This window comes from Protomyctophum bolini (genome assembly GCF_963924005.1).
Source record: "Protomyctophum bolini genome assembly, chromosome: 7".
NCBI classification, from domain to species: domain Eukaryota; kingdom Metazoa; phylum Chordata; class Actinopteri; order Myctophiformes; family Myctophidae; genus Protomyctophum; species Protomyctophum bolini.
Window position 1 is genome coordinate 35,994,110 of NC_137868.1, and position 23,117 is coordinate 36,017,226.

The window sequence follows — 23,117 nt, forward strand, 5'->3', positions numbered from 1 at the left end:
GTTTGGCCATATTATATAATATAAGAAAGAGTGTCTCTGCTCCCTCCAGCGTGTGGATCCACTCTTCCGCTTTGGTGATATAAAAGGCTCTCTCAACAAAAGTGGTCATATTTCATCAGTCACAAATAGTGCTGCCTCACTGCCTCTGAAAGAAGGAGAGACCTATTAACACTCTGTGCCCCCCCCCCTCTCAGACTCTCTCACACACACACACACACACACGCACACACACACACACACACACACACACACACACACACACACACACACACAGTTTGCACGAGTGGCCCGTTTTGTACAAAATGCTGCTCATCCAGAATTCTATCCTCAGAGATGCTATGAGTGATCTGGCTCTGCATTTCCTCTACAAAATTAAAAAAATTGTTGCAAAAAACTAACAAAAAAACATTTACGTTTATATTACTCCTAAACATTGTGCCAAACATCACACACACTCCTATCCTCCTGGTGGAGACCTGTGCCCAGAAGGGCACTTTTTCTAGTTCTAGATTGATTACTAAGCGATGTGTTTCGAGCTTGTAGATCTGGTACTTTAGCAGTTTTGGAATTTGAATCCTGAAAAGTAAACAGTTTTGGACATAATGAGGTTTTAACATTTAAAGTGTAACCGTATTTAACTGTCATGTGTCTCTCGTTGTGGCTCTGTAATCTCACAGGTGACGTACTGTAGGAAATCATAACATGAACTGAGAATCCTTGTTGTCGTGAGATGGATCTCATCCATCCTCAGCCCATTGTCCAACACAGCATGTCTTTGTCCTGTGTGCACTCACTGTGCATCATAGTGAATATCCTCTAATTAATTGGAAGGCCGTAATGAGAACACACACACACACACACACACACACACACACACACACATTTGTCTTGCGACCCAGCGGCCTCATATTATTTTATGCCCATATACACCCATATACTCTATACTCATTCGACACAAAAAATAAAACAAATAAAACAAAAATGATATACATAAGAACATGAAGACAGGAGCAATGTCCACAGCTCAGTCTACTCCTGTCCAAACTCCTGATTAAGCCTCAAAGTCGACTGATGGACAATAGACTGTTTCAGTCTGACCTTATTGTACTGTATGCTGAAGGCAGCAACCTATACTCTCCATACAAAACATGGCTAGTGAGGTGACATTATGATAACCTTAGGATGATGTTATCATACGTGGATGTATAGTCTCTGAATCTTTAAACAAATGTTCAGTTGTTGCAGCAATTGTGACTTAAGGTTACAGACAATACCAGTAGCCTACTGAAAACCACTCATAAACAGAAATGGAAAAATAAAAAAAGAATCCGCACCAAAAGATCTTAAATGGCGAAGGAAATATTATTTTTTGCTTTGTTTTCTTACCCACTGATTCAATCTGATTTTCCCACGACAAAATGGTCTATTACAACTACGTGTATCCGACTCTGTTTGCCTCAACGGCAAAGTTTTTGCATTAGTATAATTGTATTAATATTATACATCATATGGGGCACACAATAAATAAGGAAACAATCTGGCTGCTCTCTGAAAGATGTTTGCAATCAACAATATTTGACTAGAGGTTCTATATTCCGTTGTTCGAAATGATAGTGCATTTGCTTCACCACAAGGAGGAAACAGGTGATTTCAGTCTGTACAGAACAGCGGGTTAAACATTGTTCCACTCTGCACAGAGACACTGATAGGGAAGCAGCCTCTGCTGAAACCTGCTTAAATAAATAGCACAGTGAAAGTCAAACAAAGACAGCCTGACCAAAGGAAGATAAATAAAACGCAGAGCTGAGCAGCAGAGCACTTCTGACCATTAAGCAGTACAATCTTCAAAATGGCTCTCTTATTACATTATTTTCTATTACTATTTATTTTTTTCTGCTACAATGTCTGAGGAACTGAACAAAAATGTCAGTTTGAAACCCTGTATGTAAAAAACCCCCGTTAGTTTTCAGAAAATGGAACGATATATTTTAGAAAATAGCGAGAAGCCGATCTACAGTCATGTTACAGTATGTTAAGTTAATGCCTAACATGTAGGAGGTCCATGTTTGAATCCTGGGGTTAGAGATAACATATAACTGATAACAGATAACATATGCTCATTGTTATCAAAAGGATGCAAAATTATTAAATAGTAACAGTATACATTTGTGTTTTATTCATAGTAAGTTTACACATCACATCCAATACATGGATTTCAAGGTCTAGTTTGTATGTATTATCCTTTTGACAGATATGTACAAGTTATGTGCATGCATAAACCTATCAATAAAAACATTTACTATTTATTTAAATAAAATAATAATTATTAATAATAAGGGTAATAATAATAATAACAACAATAACAATAATTGTATATATTTTTGTTTATCTTCATTACACCTGATGGACTTTTACAAGCTACTTGAGACAGTAAAATCCCCAGTGTTAATGTAAGTGTACAAATGAAACTAAACCCTTGGTGGTTGGTGTCCGCTCTGAGAGTGGGAGGTTGGGATTCAATCCCCTGGCCGGGTCATACCAAAGCCTAAATGGCACCCAATGGCTCCACTGCTTGGCACTCAGCATCAAGGGCAAGGCTTGGGCTGGGGATAGGTCCCTGCAACATACTAGCATAATGTCAATTCTATCACAAATGATACAGTGAAATGTCAACTACCCACCTTTCCCCATTAAGCCGGATTTATACTTCAATTTGCTGGTCTACAAGCTTTCAATTGGCTATTTTCGTTGAGCAACTCTATTGTACAACAGTGTATACAATCTAGCAGAATTTATAGACAGCATTAATACTAATGTTGGTATGACATTATTAAAGCCGCACTATGACACTTTTTCAATTAATATACCGGTAATACAAAATTGTCCAATCTGTATAGTATGTTAAAGGACCACTTCACCACTTTTCAACCTAGGTCCTGGCACAATCTTTTTCCTATTCAGTCTGTGTCTCATGGGAGGCTGTGGGCAGTTCAGAAACCCGTCCACCAGTGACATCATCGATGGGGTATACAAGCTAATAGACAGAAATCGTGCCATTTTATCATGATTATTAGTGAGGACCTATTATATGAAGATAAGTTGAAAAGTGGTCCTTTAATACAACATAACTTGGGGTGGTTGTATTGTGTCACTCTCACTCTGCTCTTCTATTGAGACATTTAGTTTGGGTCAAAGGTCATGTCTCACAAACGTGTACCTGTTGTTCAAGGTTCAATTTATCCCCTGAGCAAGCAGACCAAAACATATGACAGCACTTGCTCAAGAGGCATTACATTAAGTAGCCTACAACTTTGTACAGTGATATGGCACTCAAAATGTGGTTTTCAGACCAGGGTTTAAAAATGGTAAATATATGGTTTTCCAAGGCACTATGCATCCACGAGGGCAGCTCCATTTTATAGTTAAGTTAATTATCATAAACTTGTATAAAGGTATGCAAGCCTAAAGGCATGTTCCACCCAAGTGCAATATCACTCAATACGTCAACATATAATGTACACATATCAGGGTGTTTTCAGTTTGACACAACATTCCTTCATAACTCAAACAATAACAAAAAGGACGGTGGAATAAGGTTTCCATTTACCAAGTGATTTCTAACAAATATATAGTGCAAGTCAGTACCTGAAAAAAAATCTGAATATTTTACTATTTAACAAATTCACCTCACAGTCTGAAAAATAAAATGAAAAGAACTGAGCATTGCATCAAAACTCTAGAGAGTTTGGCATAACAGACAGCGCTACAATGAAGAAGATATCAGACATGTAACCATGTAAAAGGCTCCCAACTTGGATCATGTGCATGAAGGTTCATAGCACAAAGTTCTTTCACAAGACTCAGGAAGTCTAGGATTTGGTATAAGCAAGGGGGTGGGTAGAGTCAAGGATGCATAATTTACGCCAAAGATTGTGGATAGATAGGCCATCCCAATGGTAACCACTATAGAGGCCAAATTGGTACACAAATGGCATACAAATGATCTACTCAAGTGGGCGCACTCGGACGGATGTGTTGCTGGAACAGAGAAAGCTCGATCATAAAGTAGATTTTCCCCTGATGTGTCTCTCTGAAAAAATACATTTTAGTGTAAAAAAATGTTCAAAATGTTGTATGGCTTCTGGCGATTGGGTACAATATTTAGTTCAATGGGGCTAAATAATCGTGCAGAAGTCGTGTTCACGACTGCCATTTGGATGAATAGACTCCAATCTAATTCTGATCTGCTGAAAAGGCGGCTTTTCAACAGAAAAAAAAAACTGTTTTTTTTGGTTTACGCTCTGCCACTAGTGAAGAAATTGAATGGATGAGGATGAAAGCATGCATTGATTGTGCGTTGCATGTTGTTACCGGATCTCACAAGAATGTGTTGCTGGGACAGAGATATGTTGAGGATAAAAACAGAAAAAGAAATGCCATTTTAATGTCAGCAGGTTGGGTGCATGGAATAAAGCTAAATAAAATCTTGTGACAGAATATATAATAATCATGATGTTTCGGTATTATCATTCTAAACGTATGTTACAGCCAAACCAGTTGAAAACAAGGAATGATTACTGTACATAGTAATAATGTGTCGGGTGAAACAGGCACTGTCTCCGTTGTCCCCCTTTTTGTCTTTGTTTTCCCCCCATATTATTATTATTTTTATTATTATTATTATTATTGTTTTTGTTTCTCTGGCGCAAACTCACGGCTGTTGTTTGGATTCATTTCAAACGTTCTGTGCGTTGGTTCAATGACTGTGACTTGTCGCTTTTCTGCTGTCCAGCTCATAACATTAGCAGCTGGACAGCTTCGAGGCTGCGGTCATACAGCTTGCTTGCTTCGGTGCAGAAATCAGCCCTTTTGTGGTGCGTGTGGCATAGCTTAGGAGGCAGGCCATCATACTATCAATCATACACCCAATCTTCCGGTGCCGAGACATTGCTTTCATAGAAAACATGCTGGCTAGCCATTATAAATGACTGAAATCAGTCGTGACTACTTCAAACTTTAATCCATGGGGGTGGTTACCGTCTATGGTTGGAGGTGGGTGCTGTCATTGTTTGGAGGTTGGTGGTGTCTATGGTTTGGGGGTGGGTGCTGGGTGCTTAGGAAAAGCGTTGGCCCGTAGGATGTCCATACAGTTGACGGTGATGAGGGCCCCGGTCAACTGCCTCCACTGCCTGGTGACGGGGTGCTTCATTTTGTCCAGGGCCAGGTGCAGGTCCTGGATCATGTCCCTGTAGCTGTCCCCGTAGCGCAGGCTCCATGCATACAGGAAGTCATAGGCAGGCTTCCACATGGACTGCAACAACAACAACAACAAACAAACACCCAGTAAACAAACATGCCTGAAAGCCTTCAAAATGTTCCTCGTGCAAGTTACAATGTAGGCATTTAGCAGTCGCTCTTCTTAATCCAGAGCGATTTACAGTAAGCAAGGTAAACAAGGTAATACATCAATGCACAGAAAGAGTTATCTAGGATCTAAGTAAAACAAGTAAAAGAAGAATCATCAGTCTAAACAGTATATTATCAAGAAATAAATCATCTGTACATTGAAACTATCTGACTGCAATGGGGAGTTAGTTCCACTGTTTGGTAGCCAGAAGGAAGAAGAGTCTGGGACGTGTGGAGCGTTGTCCCAGATGTTTTAGGGAAGGTTCTATCAGCTTCCCTGTGTTAGCTGATCTGAGTGAGCAGGAGGGGTTGGATCAGGCTTTGAAGATATGGGGGTGCCATACTTTTGGTTGCTTCCTAGGCCAACATGTGAAAACTTTGGCTGCTGACTCCAAACCCCCATCCACATTATGTCTGATAGCACTGACATCAACTACACAGTCGGGGCTATAGGGATATGGGATCTGGATTCTGGAATTGGAGGAACCGGATCCAACATTGAGGAACCGGGAATCGGTTCCAAGTTTACGGAATCGTTTTTTGTCACACTGTCAGACTTGGTATGTGGACTTTACATCGGCTATGCAATTACAATACAAAACATTGTACTACCACTCTCAGAATTGCAGACCTGTCCATTGCACCTCACTTTGAGAATCACTACAATAATATGCATGCAATACTATCATGTATGATTGAATTTGTGTTTAGCTAAAATTATAATGAAGGCCAAAATTATCGAGATTTTTCTAAATATAGGAATCGTTAAAGGCAACAGGTTCCCCAACTAGGGAACCCTAGTCGGGGCTGCAAGTATGGATGCAATTTATTATTCTATTTTTATTTATTTATAATTAACTACCGGTAAATTAGTTATTCCAATGTCATTGGTAGGAAGACTTCTGAACTGTCCACCGCCCTCCTCTGAAACGCACAGTGAGTAGAGCATTTCATAGGACCAATTACAATTACATAACCGTAGATACATAAGAAAATGGTCACAGTGCTACTTTAATGAATAAAAATAAACTCACCTGAACGCCGACTTCGCCAGTCTTCCCTCGGTGCGGCGCCTCGTAGCCGGCGATCTGAGCGCTGGACAGTTTGCCGATCCTCTCGGCGAGCTCTCGCCACCGACCGGCCAGCTCCACCGCCGTGGAGAGAATGACTGTGTTCTGGATCAACTGAGCCACCAGGCTCAGCGTGTCCATCTTCAACAGACCCTGGAATACACACACACACACACACACACACACCACATAAACATGAAGGGTACACTACAGTATACATCAAATATAGCAGATCTACAAGCTCACAACGCGTCGCTTCACACCACATTGTGAGCTTGTAGATCAGCTATTTTCACTACTTCTTAAATATTAGTTCAAATTTATGGAATTTCTTTGAAAAGAAAGATCACTGAATTTAGTTTTTAATTGATAACATGTTTTGCTTTTTTGAGAATGTTTTTTGAAAATGTTTTAAAATAATAGTAATAAAAATAATAAAATTTAGGAAACAAAAAAATAAGGGGATGCATAAAAATATGTCTGCAACCCACAGATGGGTAGTATCTGGGTATGTGTGTGTGCATACATTATAGTACTGTATCTAGGTATGTGTGTGCAAACATTATACAGTAGTACTGTATCTGGGTATGTGTGTGTGCATACATTACAGTACTGTATCTGGGTATGTGTGTGTGCAATGCATACATTACAGTACTGTATCTGGGTATGTGTGTGTGCATACATTACAGTACTGTATCTGGGTATGTGTGTGTGCATACATTACAGTACTGTATCTGGGTATGTGTGTGCAGTGCATACATTATAGTATCTGGGTATGTGTGTGCAGTGCATACATTATAGTATCTGGGTATGTGTGTGCAGTGCATACATTATAGTATCTGGGTATGTGTGTGCAGTGCATACATTATAGTATCTGGGTATGTGTGTGTGCATACATTACAGTACTGTATCTGGGTATGTGTGTGCAGTGCATACATTATAGTATCTGGGTATGTGTGTGCAGTGCGTACAGTACTGTATCTGGGTATGTGTGTGCAGTGCGTACATCGATTCTACTTACAGCCATGAGCTCCTGCTGGAACTTCCTCCGGCTCTTCTCGGCGTGGCAGTCCTCCTTGAGCTTCTCCAGGACGCACGACACCTTGTCGGCCTCCGTCTCGGCGAAGCGGCGCGTGATGGTGTCCAGCGCCAGGTCCAGGTAGCCCAGGGCGTCGGCCAGAGCCCTCCAGCTGCCCACCTGCTTGGACACCAGCGTCTCCGTGGTGGAGTACATGTAGGTGAGCTTCTTGAAGGGCAGCGTCATGTTGTCCAGCAGAGCGCCGGTGGTGAGGCTGATGCCCGCCGTGAAGTCCATCACCTGGTGAAAGAAAAGGGGTTTCACTTAGGTAAAAGTATCAATACTGCAATGTAGAAATACTCGGGTAGAAGTAAAAGTTCATTAAAAATCTACAAAGAAAGACGTTTTCACATAATTGCAGTGGAGTAACAGTACAATATTTTCCTCTGAGATGTAGTGGTAGAGTAGAAGTAAAAGTATTGAAAATTGGAAGTACTCCCGTGAAGTAAAAAATACCTCAACATTTTACAGTACTTACAGTAAGTAAATGTACTTAGTTACGTTACACACTGTCTGGTACCAAGCACAATTTACTATTTAGGTCAGGGGACCCCTAGGTGGGTCTTCAGAATTAATACTAATTAATGTGTTTTTGTAATAGGAAAATGTTTTTCTTTTTAGTAGTAGTAGTAGTAGTATCCCTATTCTAAGTGGAGCATTTGCCGAAGATAGTAGATCTACAATTTTCGGCAAAGTGTTTTGTGTAGAGGGAAAAAAGAGCAATACAGAGCCAATGGTCAGGTTTACTAAGTATTGAGGGATGCTATATCCATGCATCACGACAGGTGATGGCGGCGCGCACAGACGCTGCGGCTTTGAGCTCTCCTTTTCAGTGCTTTTTGTTAGTGTTGTTATGTTTGTCAGTCACTGCAAATCCTGTTTATAGTCGACAGGACCTTTTAGGCATTGGACTGCGGACTGATCAATCTGTAAACAATGACTATATTCACTGGACTTACTGTGCAATATGCGTTAAATGTTTGTATTTTGTATTTTATATAGAGTATTATGTCTTTTGTTTTACATGCACTGAGCTGGATTGCAAATCAATTTTGTTGTCTTGTACAATGACAATAAAGATATTCTGATTCTGATTCTGATAAGAAGTGTCTGAAAATACACTTATATAGATACTAGAAAATCATAATGTGTTAAACTGTTAACAAACAAACACACACAAACAAACAAACACTGAAAACAGCGCTGCCAAACAAGTCTAATCTGCAACACAATTTGGTACAATATTAACTGGTAGTCCCTGCTTCAACTGCCAGGGGGCCCTTGGCCTGAAAAACACTTTGTTTGTAGATAATCCAGCAATCGAAACATGTTTTTTTGTCAGATGCAAGAAGTCCAAGGAAAAAGGCATGTAGGACCAGACCGACTTCAGAGCAAAGCAGAGTAACCATGACCTCTAGTTAATAAACAACAAGGTAAATAGTCACATAAGTAGAGTGCAGAGAGAACAATGTAGTGCCTCAAAGAAACTTGAAACTTAGTTCATTGTTTACCTACCAGGTCAACAATGAATGTAGCAGTTTGTCTATGCAACAAGCTATCAAAATGACATTCTGTACTTTTGAAACTAAATACTAGGAGACCAAGTAAACAATGGACATAGCATCCATCTAAACATCAACCTACGGTATCTAAATACAATTCTAAATTGTGGCCAAGAAAAAGTTTAAAAAATCACGCCCGTGTGAAGTGCGGAGCGTCTTATCATCATCATCGTAAAATAAACACTATGTCTATTTTCCCAGACACTATGACGTAAAATTCTGGAATTTAATGTTTGTGTAAGACAAAGTTTGTGGACAGACACCAAAAGCAGGATATAGAAGGGGCTAGTGCCCCTCAATAACTGAACACGTGACCAAATGCCATACTGTACCTGGTCCCGCCCGATGACCTTGATGTTCTTGCAGTGGATCAGGCCGGTCCTCCCCCGCAGGAATCCGATGTACCACTCTTTGACCTTGGAGTTGCCCACCGAGCGCACCGTCTCCCTGGACAGGAGGGCCACCGTGTCTCCTTTGAAGTACTCCAGCAGGTACTCCACCCGCGGCTGCCGCAGCACCGACTTCAGCGCCACGCCGTACCACTTCAGGTGCACCGAGTGCTCCTGGAACTTTGGGAACTGCGGGAGGGCGGCGGCGGGGGGCTCCTCCGGGATGGGCAGCGAGCGCGCCATCTGCTTCCGCCTGTCTAAGCCCCGCCTGGGGGCCGCGGCACGCTTCTCCGAGCGGCTGGGCGCCGCGGCAGGCGACGGCACCAGGAACTGCGTGATGGCGCCCGTGTGAGACTCCCTCACCTGCGGGGGTTAGGCCTGTCTCAATTATTTACATCGTTGCCGTTGCCGGATTGCAATTATATGAGATAATCGCAATTATTTTGTTCGCATTGTCATTTCCATATTTTCAAAAACAGTGGAAATAGCTAATCTATTTGACAGATTATCTGCCCCGTACATATTTTGTTTACGAAGCCTAAAATAAAAATAATATTTGTATTCATAATGTTTCAATAATAATGTTCAATTACAGAAACACAATGAAATCGTTAATGGTACTGGTGACAGCCCTACTATACCTGCAGGTCCAGTTTAATGGTGACAGCCCTACTATACCTGCAGGTCCAGTTTGAAGCCAGTCATCTCCGCTCCCCCGGTGTGGGTCAGCGCCAGCGGGAGCCGCAGCACTTTGCCCATCCTGAGCTGACTCTCCCTCACATCCTTGCTTCTGTCCTCGGGCGCGATTTCAAACGCGGAGTCCTTCACGCCGGCGGTTATCTGCAGGTCGTCGAGGCTGTCCGGTTTGAACTGACGTTTGCCCCACAGCTGCAGCACCAGCGGGGGCAGGTTCTTGCCGTTGCCTCGGTTGTGGACGTCGGAGAACGGGAGCCGGGGTGGGAGGTCGTTGTGGCAGGAGACGACCATGATCACCCGGAAGGACGGGTGGATGTAGCGGGGGCCGTACACGGCCACAGTGACACGGCGGTCCAGGTAGTCCCAGACCGACGTGGCGGGCGGCTGGATGACGGAGGCCTCGGCCGCCGCGATCACGTAAAAGTGCCTCTTGAGTTCCTGCAGCTTGATCTGCATGACGTTCTTGTAGATGTAGCAGTCCTTCACCTTGTGGTAGGGACCCTCTCTCCTGTCAGACACCAGACCCACCAGGGTGGTCATCACCTGGCTGAGGGGGTCGCTCTTCACCTGTCCAGCCAGCTTCATCTCCAGAGAGACGCACTCATTGGTGTTCAGGTTGCTGAGGCTGACCTACAATTTACAATTTTACATTTTTAGACAGTCAAATTACAAATGTTCAGATTGTTGGAATAAACAGACAGGGATTGACACTAAGGGTTGCCCACCTTCCCCTGGTAGGTAAATACAACTTTAGGGCAGGTTTGCTTTCAGGTTGCCCGACAGGGCAAGTCCTCATTTGAACGGGGGACGCAACCGTCTATAAACACAACACGAGATATCTGTCTAAACTTTGCCAGTCTTAAATATAAGAGCACTTTCACATACTGTATAATGTGACGTTTTCACTGTTGCTACACTTATATAATATAAAATAACAATTGTGAAGCCATAGTCATATTCATAGCTATATGTATTCATAGCATGTATTTGCCATAATAATTGAGGTACGACATTTTTTGCACAGCAAAAAGAAGTGTAAACAACAAGGTAAATGGCCACATACTATAAGTAGAGTGCAGAGAGAAAGAATACCAGGTTCACAAAGCATTTGTGCCAATATTTGAAACTATAGGATACCAGGTAAACAATGAACCCATTTCACAGGTTCTGGATGTATTTCCATAGGAATTCTGGACACCCATGGAAATGTTTACACTTATACGAGAATTTCTGATCTACAAGCTCACAGTGTGCCACATTGCGACGAGTTGTGTCCTTGCAGATCGGCAATTTAGGCTTTTCTCTTTTTTTCACATACCTCCCCCATCAATGGGTGGTTAATGGAAACGTAAAACCATCAAAGAACTTCAGGGTTTTTGAATGTGTATAGCAGACGTCAAGTCCACATACCAGCTCCGACAGTGTGATAAAAAACTGTTCCAATCCAGAAACGGTTCCAAATACGATGGAACCGATTCAGGTTCTTCAATCTTCTTTAATCATTGCGATTTGGATTGGATTAGAGTAGGATTAGGGTTTACCCAGCTCTTTTTCAGGCCCAGTTCCGGGTCCCAACCCTAATCACTACCAATCACAATGGGTATACATTTTATAAAAGGCCATGAAAGGAATTCCATACCTCCAGCAGTGGACTCATGGTGGTGGTGTAGTCGTTGTTGAGTCCCTGAGGAGGGTCCAGGATGGCTTTGAGCGCCACCTCCTGGACCTCGCCGGGAGGAACGTGGCCCTCAGGGATGTGCACGGTGATGTCAGAGTCGGGCAGCTGCAAAGAGCCGCCAGCGTGGCCCACCTTACACACCATCTGAGAGCCTGTGGCCTGGGTCTGTGCCCAACCCGGATTCTGGCTTATCAACGCCAGGTCCAAACAAGACCTGGTTACACCCAATGGAGAAATCACAATTTACAATTTGGCAGACGCTCTTAACCCATTAAGAAGACCTGAGGCTGATTCTACAAATGCTCAAACTTTTTCATATCAAGGACCCCTTTGCTGTCGACCGCCATCTGAAAATATTTTAGTCCACGGACCCCCAGAAGCAAAGATTTGTGTTTTTGTGTTAAAAATGTTTGCTTTAACAAAACCTGTATACATTCAAGAATTTGCACAAATGTTCACATTTTTGAATAGCCAAAGTATAAAACAAAACTTTGAGAACCAATGTGCTGTATTTTTTATATACTGTAGCTAAAATGACACAGATGCTTTCCCGGTTTTAATGGGTTAATCCAGTGATTTACAGTAAGCAGGGTCAACACAAGGTAATACATGAATGCATAGAAATATCATCTAAACCAAGAGCCTATCAGCCACGTCTAAATGGGATAAAGTACCACATTTACCTGGTCAGCTGCCGGTGGCTCAGCCAGGCCATCTTGTAGGCCTCCCTGTCGTTCTTCAGCCAGTCAAAATCCGGGTTCAGAACCGACCCCCCAGATGTCTTTTTGAGGCCCGCCGTGTCCCTTTTAGAATCCTTTCTCTCCAGGTCGTCGAGGATGTCCGACGCGCTCCGCCATCGTCCCGATCGATAGGCGCCGCCGGCCTTGCGCCCTCTAGAGTTCAAAAAATGTCCCAGGTTGTTTTCGTCCGAAGACGTGCTGCTGGCGCCATCGTCGTTGGGCTCTAGTGCAGTTCGGTTGTGTACGATGTCATCTAGGAAGGGGTTGGATCCAGACAGCCGGTTCCAGAAAGGATTGCTAGTCTGGGTGGAGGAGTGCAGGGTCTGTGGCTGCAACACGGGCCACTCGGAATGCTTGGTCAAATGGGAGGCATAGTTACCTGTGGAGACATTGCCATTTTGTGTCAGATTAGCGGTGCAACAGTTAATCGAACCAATAGATTTGAACTGATTATAATAAAGATCTACAAGCCTAGGCAGTGGTTAATCAGAATTAGTCGACTAATCAAATTACCGGTAGTTGATTATTAAAATAATGTTTTTTTCACGTTGATTCATTGATATATATTTTTAAAAAGCACTTCTCCATTATTTGATTAATCGAAAATGTAATGTAAAATGTATTGATATAATAATCTTTAAGAAAACAATCGTGCAGCCCTATGTCTATATATAATTAACATTCAAACCATAGTTGAAAATATTATACAATATGTTTAATGTTTTAAAGACGTCACCGTTCAGATCGTTGGTGTTCAGAGTCCCGTTGTCTTCAAGGTCGATCAAGGTCCCCTCAGATCTGCTTCTCATCAGACTCCCAACACGACGGAAAGACTTTGTTCTTCCAGCTGCCATGTTTACACCTGTAAAAACATTCAAACGCATCACTTTAATGCATCAAGGCTGTTTTTTTATGATGGGACTAGATATCACCAAGGACACAATATGATATGAAGTGTCGTCTTTTCCTGGTCTTAATAATGTAATAAATTAACGGTCTTAACCCATTAAAACCGTGTAATTTGGGGTGCATACTAACAGTCCGACAGGCATTTGTTCGACAACACCGTCCCCGACATGAGCTGCCGGTTACAACTAACCCGTGCTGCGGGTTAAAACGTACCTGTGGCTCTCGATATGCGCAGCAGGTTAAAACTAACATGCGTGCATGGCAGGTAAAAACTAACCCGTGGCAGGTATAAACTAACCCGTGGCTTCCTGATTTATCTCTCTGAATGAATGAATGAATGAATGAATACAAACAAGCAAACAGACAATAATACAAAACATTTTATTAAAATCTTGGGAATATTGTGTGGCTTGACTCGGTACAATAGGCTATGTATAGTTCAGTGACCAATGGAGCTAAAAAGATGTTCAGAAGCTGTGCTTACGTTCACTCTTTCATTGGAATGAAAGACTCCAACCTGCTTCTGGTCTCCTAAAAAGGCGGCCACCGATTACTTCATGCAGATACGGGAAGTAAACCGGAGATGGCAGGTCTTTCTATTCTTTTTTTATGAGGGGCTAGGGTGTGTGTAAACCACAAACATTATATGGCATTGAAAATGAAGGGCCAATTTTGTAGTGTTTGTGTAAACACAAACATTACGTAAACACAAACATTGACACAAAAGTGAGGACGCAAATTGTGATTGGCCAGAATGAGGTAATGTATGATGATAAGAGCGCCCCTCACTTCACACGGGTTTGATTTTTTGTTTTGTCACCGACTCAGTGACATGCAGCATAACAGCTCGAGGCTAACTGTACTGTCTGAGACTGGCACTATGACAGCTGCCTGAAAGGCTGTTGTTGTGAATGAACAAAGATTCTTCCTGCGTCCTCAGAGCCCCAGGCGCACCTGGAGACCCTTAGTGTTTCATCTAACTCTGAGAGTGTAAGCCTAAAAGAATTGTTCCATATACACTTGGAGTTACTGTTATAAATTACATGAACATTATTTTACTGTGTGTGGCGTAGCAATAGTGGAAAGTAAAGTTAATTTGACTCAAGTACTGTACTCAAAGAGCACTTACGGGTGGCTGCAATTTGAAACTGGCCCCTGTAAAAAAAGAAAAAGTCATATATATATTTTTTTGATTTCTAACTGTTTATATGAAATGTTTTTCTTTTGCTGTACTGTATATTTGTATATCATTATGTTCTGATTAATTGAAAATGGAGGACCTCAAATGTAAACAAGTCTTTCTGGGTTTATGCTCTTAGCAGATCTTGTATTGAACTGTGCTTTCATCGAACTGTGCTTTTTCTACAAACTGTTAATACAATTCTCAATCAATCAATCTTCAATAAATCAATCAATCAATCAAACCTTAAATACAATTTTAGTGTAATACAACTATCCTGTTCTACCTCAGATTTGAACAAGTGCAGAGGAGCCTAAAAACAGGAGCTGTTTCAACAAAATCAGATTGCTTCCTCGAAACAACCTGTATAATTTTGTTTTTACCTTCAGGTCAAAGTTTGTGTTAAAAGAAACACAGGATCTAAAGGATCTAAAGGTCTCAATAGATGAGCAGGGAGACAAATTCAACCACCCCAATTGTATAAGTTATACTAACATACTCTACCATACAGATTGGACAAAATAATAATAAACTGGACACCACTATTTCCTTTCACCAAATCTCTCATCCAAAAATCCTATGCCCCTCTCCCCCAGAATATGGAGGGTTAAGTGGTATTAAGTATTATTTGATTGATTGAATACATAATCAGTCATAAATGTAAACAGCACACGATACAGTAAGACATAAAAGGGTGATTGTGGTCCTACTGTACGTATTCAATTAATCAACAAACATAGCATCACAAATTAAGTAAAAAGAGGTTGATGAACTTTTTCCACCACTCGGTGGCTGCTGGCTGGCAGGAAGTATAGATCAAAAGGTGTGTGGACAGACAGACGGTAGTGTCACTTGTTTGGGTAAACGTAAAGGACAGTGTAGCCATTGAAGCTTTGTGTGTGTGTGTGTGTGTGTGTGTGTGTGTGTGTGTGTGTGTGTGTGTGTGAGTCAGCCATTAATAATGTGGTTTAGCTACACAAGAGTCAGGAACGGAACTGGTTGTTCTCGTCTCTGTGACACACACCGGTTTGCTCCTTCAATTGTTTCTGCCGACAATGATAGTAAGACTAGACACACCATGCAAATGCACGCACACACACTGTAAGCAAATTCTTAACCAGTGGTTCTCAAACTACGGGAAGGTGGCGGCACGTTGGAAACGGAATAAAGTACATTTTAATTTGTTTCTGAAAAGCTTTGTTTCGTATTTAACATGTTTCGATATATATATATATAGCTGATGCATATGCTGTCAGAACTGAATTAGACCAATGACCACCAGAACTCTGAAGAGTACAAATTTAACCATGTTTACACTTTCAGAGTTACAGCCACATATAAGTAATGGGTCTAACTTGGTTCCTAACTATCCATCATTTATCTGAGGAGTGAGGACCCACTGGCATCAATTGGCAATTCAATGCCAGAAGCTACTCGAGCTCATCTTTAGATCATGTACATTACACTGTACATGATGTGATATATATACTGTAAATTGTACAGTATATATATATATGCCTATAGATAGAGGGTATGCCGTGAGTCGTGACATCGATCAGCAACACCTGGGACGTTATGCTATAGAACGCCTTCTGAGTGGCAAGATAATACAGTACTTTCTGGCCTTGACAGTACATGCATACAGAAAAGTCCTATCTGATTGTATTAAATTAAGTTAAACTCACTTTGCTACTCTATGCATGTTGTGTGCATAGTTGCATACCCTCTATTCAAAAAATCTCAGACACACACACACACACACACACACACGCACGCACGCACGCAGGCGCGCGCACGCACGCACACACACACACACACACACACACACACACACACACACACACACATACACACATACACACACACACACACACACACACACACACACACACACAGCCCCAGAGAGAGAGAGAGAGAGAGAGAGAGAGTTTTACCATTAGCCGCAATTTGCAACTCTAGATTTTTGAGGTGCAATGTTGGTGAGTTTAACGTCGTTTACTACAAGCAGAACGCAAACGCAAATTGGAAGAGTGGGCCGTCAATGGAGGGGATTGCAACTCTAGATTCATCGCATTATTTAAAAATCTAGAGTTGCAAATTAATTGCGGCTACATTATAACTAGCCCTAGAATGGCTCTTAAATGATAGAAGGCATTCTAGGTCTACATTAGGCTACAGTATCATAAATGAATTACTATAACGCCTTGTCAGTGACGGTAATCAATCAATAAACCAAAAACGGCATAGCATATCTGTCGCAATATAGTCAAGTCAAGTCAACATTAGCAAACAGAATAACATTATTTAGTAGAGTTAAACAGACTAAAAAGTTTTACACTCACCGTTTTTCATGAGACATCAGCCTGTTGTAGTTTTATCTCGATAATACCGATCTGCCTGTTAGTGTTGTCATTATACTGATCAGTTGTATGTCTGATTCTCTATAAACTTACCGGGTAATACCATATCCACTATCATTTACACAATCACACAGTATAGGGAGTGTCTTCTGTTCTCTCTTGTCAAATACAAGCTATAGTAATCTCGCGCGTCACCAGGCTCACCATGCCAGAGGCATTGCTCTGAATGGGCCGAATTCTGGGAGCTGGAGTTTTTAAAATGAAACTTTTGTCTTTGGGGAGGACTGCTCCGACCGTAAGGAGACTGCAACACCCACAATGCAAGGCTTTGTTTGCAACCTGTGCGCTTTTGCAACACCTGAAACTGAGAGGCACCTTAGTTTCGATATGGGACGGGACACACACACACACACACACACACACACGCACGCACGCACGCACGCACACACACACACACACACACACACACACACACACACACACACACACACACACACACACACACATGTACACACACACACATGTACACACACACACACACACACACACACACACACACACACACACACACACACACACACACACACACACACACACACACACAATAATAAGGGTAGTAATTGCAAAAGCAGTGAGCACTTACTATGAGACCTAGCAGATCATGTCTGTGTGTGTGTCTGTGTGTCCGTCCCCCCTTTGTGCCCATATATGGAGCTGAGTGATTTGTTTGTCATTGATGCAACACACTCCATATTTGGACGTATAGCTGCTTATGGTTATGGTTATGGCTGAGTCATGGTGAATTGTTATCGTTATTTACGATCTGCGTTCGCTTCCCGCGTTTGCGCGTCTTACTCGTAATAATAATAATATTAAATAAGGGTAATAATAATAATAGTTGTATTTGGTGATAATGGTGGTTGTATTCAGGCCGGTCAGCACATGGGGTCAGAATGGGTCATTGACCCCATAAACGGACCACCTGGTCAAGATTCTTTTTTTTTGTGCTTGCCACTTACAGAACGCACCACTGGTATGCAAATATATGGCTGCACCCTCTACTTATGCAAATGACCCCTACAGCTCCGACCGGGCCTGGTTGTATTTGGTCTCCCCCTGCTTGTCTATTGAGACGTTTAGATCGTATCAAAGCCAGGTCTTGTCTAACCGCATAGACAGTAAGACACAGGATCAAATTTTGACCTGATGGAGGCCAAGATTGAAATGATCCCCTGGGCATGCAGGCATTTCTTTCAGAAACCGGGTTCAAATCCGGCATAGAAGAGGAAACTGTTTTAATGTCCTACAATCTCCATACTAAACACATTGAGCCTAATTAGACTATAATAACCCTTGTTTTAAAAGGGCTACAGTATGTCACTCATTGTTTACCGGTAATTACTTTTTTGGGCTGTTGATGAGTTTAACACAGTGATAACACAGAGCATGATACTATCAATGGAGTGATCATAGACTGAGGTTAGGGAGCGACCTACGTGGCCGGTTAAGCAAGAAAACCTCATAGCCTGACTTCATCCGCCCCTATTGCATATGTATGCATACTGTATGCCCCGAGGCGCAGTGGTATATGTATCGCAACGTGAGGCTAGAAACCTCATATGTCAAAAAATGTTATGTTTCAGGATTCAAATAAAAAAATAACACAAGTAGCAGATCTGCAAGCTCAAAACGTGTTGCTTTCGAGCTTGCATATCTTCTGCTTTTGATACTTCTGTGTGACACTGTAGTATGATAAAGTATGGCATTAATTTCCAAAAAGTTGGAATATGGAGATTAGAGGCTTCTGCCCGACAGTAACAATAGCCTGGCCTATAGTAGGTACAATACATGGTTATGTCAAACATGGCAGAGTAGGTTCTGCTGACCAGAAAGGGGACTGCCCCTCAGTCCGACATCCCGTTAGTCCGACGTGGCCGGTTAAGACTGAGGTTAGGGTCTGCGACCTACGTGGTCGGTATTAAGACTGAGGTTAGGGTTAGCAACCTACGTGGCCGGTTAAGACTGAGGTTAGGGTTAGCGACCTACGTGGCCGGTTAAGACTGAGGTTAGGGTTAGCGACCTACGTGGCCGGTTAAGCCTGAGGTTAGGGTTAGCGAACTACGTGGCCGGTTAAGGCTGAGGTTGGTTAGCGACCTATGTGGCCGGTTAAGACTGAGGTTAGGGTTATCAACCTATGTGGCCGGTTAAGACTGAGGTTAGGGTTAGCGACCTATGTGGCCGGTTAAGACTGAGGTTAGGGTTATCAACCTATGTGGCCGGTTAAGACTGAGGTTAGGGTTAGCGACCTATGTGGCCTGTTAAGACTGAGGTTAGGGTTATCGACCTATGTGGCCGGTTAAGACTGAGGTTAGGGTTAGCGACCTATGTGGCCTGTTAAGACTGAGGTTAGGGTTATGGTTTGGGATAATGTTAGTAACCGGTCGGACTAACGGGAGGTCGGCCGGTACAATGACACGTTACCCGACCATTTTGAGGTCGCAGAGGATTTGTGGGTCCGAGTGGTCCGTCCACTCTGAGGTTGCCGTATTTGACCCAGGGGCGAGCATATTTTTGGACGAGCATTCTTGTATTCGCTGGTAGATAACAAGGTTTCCCACGCGTTTCCCACAAGGGTTTGAATCCCAGATACGATGTAAAACCTATGGACTGAAACTTTAATTCACAGATAAGTATGATAATTACTAATCATTTGAAAACCTTAATTACTAGTTACTTTGAAGATTTAGATAATTATTATTACATACCGGTACATAAAATCACTTCAGCCCTAGCCAATCTACAAGATCACAATGGTGAGCTTCTATGTCTGCCATTTTCAAAGCATCTTGTATACATTTGGAAACTTTGTGAAATGGGGGCATCCTGCAAAATGATTATTCTTTACTTTTTTACTAGTTAAGTATATTTGAATGCAACTACAGTACGTAATGTGTACCGTTACTCAAGTACATTTTGAATACTGGACTTTTATACTTTAATCAGAGGTACATACTTTTACTAATAGGTAAAATAATTGAGTACCTATTCCACCAAACAAAAGCATCTTGAGTGAGCACTGAGCAGTTATATAGAGGCTAAAGTTGAAATGGATATGGTGTTGGGCAGAGCTCTGCGGACCTTGGCCTGCATGCCGCTGGTGGAATGTCTCTAAGCTCTTCTGAGTGGATTAAACTCAGTGCTTCTCAAACTTGACATGCCAAACAACCCCCAAATTGATATTATATTTGGCCATGGACGGCCATCTGAAAATGTTTTGTGCCAGGGGCAGAGGATTTGAGTTAAAAAGGTTTTGAAAATACCACCTAAGCGATATATTTTAGACTTCAGCTATGTCTTAGCCTTAAGGCCTACATTGAGGCCTAAAAACACTACTCCACTACATCTTAGACTAGAGGCACATTTTTACTCCACTACAATTATCTAAGCATTTTAGTTGATGTTACTTTGCCTTTGCCTCAAAATCTTTCAAAAACAGCACATCCACAATAGCTCACATCACATTGGGATGCGTTGGGAGTTTAGATGGGCTTTTTTCGATGGCTAAATATGGTTTAAGTGGTTAATGATAAATAATTATAATCCAATAATCAATTTTCTGAAATTGATGAAATTCTGAAATGGGCATTAAATTAACCTGCTTTTTGTTCAATTTTGCACAACAGAAAAGTGAAGCTTTTGGACATGCTTCACAGTTCACACACTGTTGTCACTGTTGTCATGCTTCAGATGACATCACAATATATATGGTAACTTAAATTGAAAGTTCCCAGTGGATTCCTCTCGACTCGTGTCAACCTCATGTGCAACCACACTTGTAATTTCCCAGAATTGCTAGTTAGTATTACTACTATAAGAATATTTTGATGCTATTGCCAATACCTTATACTTTGACTTTGCTTTAACAACTTACTTAGTAGTTTTTACACTGGTATTTCTACATCTAATATGTCCAAAATCTAAGTACTTCTTCCACCACTGATCAGAGGCTGAGAGACTAAAGTTATTACCTTGTTTACAAAACCATGTGTATTGTGTACTGATTGCATTAACGATTTCACACTTCAGGAATCATGTGAATGAGGGAAAAAAAGAGTGAATTCTGCTCCCTAGTGGCTGGTTGTGAGAAGTACACACCCTGGCCTACAGCCACTACAAATCTGCAATACATTATTACTGCCTGCCTGCCTGCCTGCCTGTCTGTTGGTGGCAGTAATTGTCTCCACCAGGCCGTGTGTGTGTGTGTGTGTGTGTGTGTGTGTGTGTGTGTGTGTGTGTGTGTGTGTGTGTGTGTGTGTGTGTGTGTGTGTGTGTGTGTGTGTGTGTGTGTGTGTGTGTGTGTGTGATCGATTGGAAGGAGAGGCGCACAAATGTGAATGTGCTCGAGGAGGCAGATATCGACAGCATTGGCACAATCATCTGTAAACACCAGCTCAGATGGACAGGCCATGTTGTGCGAATGCCAGACACTCGTCTTCCTAAACAGGTCCTCTACTCAGAGCTAGCAACTGGTCAGAGAACTCCTGGAGGTCAGAAAAAGCGTTTCAAGGACAACATTAGGATCAGCCTCAAGCAATTCCACATAGACAGCACAAGCTGGGAAGACCTTGCTCGAAATAGAAGCACATGTGACATGGAGGCAAAGTTTCTATGAGGGAGCCATTTTCCATGAACGCAATCTCTGTGTGTGTGTGTGTGTGCGTGTGTGTGTGTGTGTGTGTGTGTGTGTGTGTGTGTGTGTGTGTGTGTGTGTGTGTGTGTGTGTGTGTGTGTGTTTGTCCTTCTGTCCGTCCTTCCGTCCGTCCGTTATCAGCTAATCTCCGGCACCGTTGGCCCGATCCATGCCAAACTGTGCACACACACTCCCTGGATGCCAACGATGAACCTCTGCCCCAAATATTCCTCAACGGCCTGTTATAGCGTCACCATGAGGCCGATTTAGGCAAAACACATTTCTGTAGATAACTCGTATACATTTTATCACACAATTCGGTATACACTATCTCCATAGTCATGTGATCAACACAGATCTGCACAATTTCCCATCTTCCATCCTGATTGGCTAAGATTGGCTTCCAAAGCTCACATGATTGGTCCGTTTCGAACTGGGCTGTATTTTGCGTGTCTTAAGTACCAGGTCTTATTCCCTAACTTGAGTAATCTAAAGACCTGGAGGCGTGATCAATGCCATTTGGCTATTCTGAGTGTCCAAAGAGCATTGATCACGCCTCCAGGTCTTTAGTTTACTCAAGTTAGGGAATAAGACCTGGTACTTAAGACACGCAAAATACAGCCCTGTAACAGTGTCCAAATTCCATGAAATTATACACGCACATTTCCACTAGGCAGAGGACGACATGCCACTATTTCCCCCCCAAATGTCCTGCTCATCCGCTCTGCATTTCCTCAACAAAATGAAGAAAATTGTTGCAAGAAACAAACAAACAAAAAAACATGTTTATATTACTCCTAAACATTTTGCCAAACATCACACACACTCCTATCCTCCTGTGGAGACCTGTGCCCAGAAGGGCACTTTTTCTAGTTTCACTTCTGCGTTTCGTAGTTGGCTACTCCATACTAGGCACTAGGCAGTCTAGGCAGTATGTAGAAAATGTCCATATTGCATGGTCTGATAACATAAGGAACATATTGGTCATCATTGGTTGATAACATTCAAAGTGGTGGTGGTAGTACAGTGGTAGGGGCCCCACAGGAGTAGAAGAATGCTGGTGTACCTTAGTGTACTTTAACACAACCCTACCATTAGAAGTAGAATGTATGGTTCTGCAGTACTGTACTGTCTGTCTCCCCCAAGACACAGACAAACCTGTTGTAGATAATAATCAGAGAATCACTACTCACTCACCACTTCAGGTAGGTTGTGTTCTCTTGGGTATATTGTCACCATCTATTCCTCATTGTTCAAAAACAAAAGCTACAATATGAGGCGGTGTGGAGGTGGTTCAGATTAAGCTATATACAACAATTCCTGAAGATATAGGCTGATAATTAATTTGGACGATAACCA

The 23,117-nt window shown here is 42.1% G+C and overlaps 1 protein-coding gene across 1 annotated transcript; it reads right to left on the reverse strand.

Annotated features, from left to right (window-relative positions):
* Window positions 1–4,544: 4,544 nt before the first annotated feature.
* macc1 (MET transcriptional regulator MACC1) lies at window positions 4,545–17,181 on the reverse strand. Its single transcript, XM_080767816.1, has 9 exons — window positions 17,051–17,181; window positions 13,356–13,481; window positions 12,563–12,998; window positions 11,841–12,093; window positions 10,184–10,831; window positions 9,449–9,868; window positions 7,498–7,794; window positions 6,441–6,629; window positions 4,545–5,311 (listed from the first exon to the last, which is right to left on the reverse strand). The coding sequence occupies exons 1-9, from the start codon at window positions 17,058–17,060 to the stop codon at window positions 5,087–5,089; spliced, it is 2,604 nt and encodes an 867-aa protein (XP_080623942.1). The 5' UTR covers window positions 17,061–17,181; the 3' UTR covers window positions 4,545–5,086.
* Window positions 17,182–23,117: the final 5,936 nt, after the last annotated feature.

Bases quoted from the DNA above. Each gene is read 5' to 3' on its own strand.
- macc1 (XM_080767816.1), bottom strand. The intron at 9,869-10,183 runs GTATAGTAGGGC...TAACCCCCGCAG, and splicing joins GCTTCAAACTGGACCTGCAG to GTGAGGGAGTCTCACACGGG. The intron at 6,630-7,497 runs GTAAGTAGAATC...TGTGTATTCCAG, and splicing joins TCCAGCAGGAGCTCATGGCT to GGTCTGTTGAAGATGGACAC.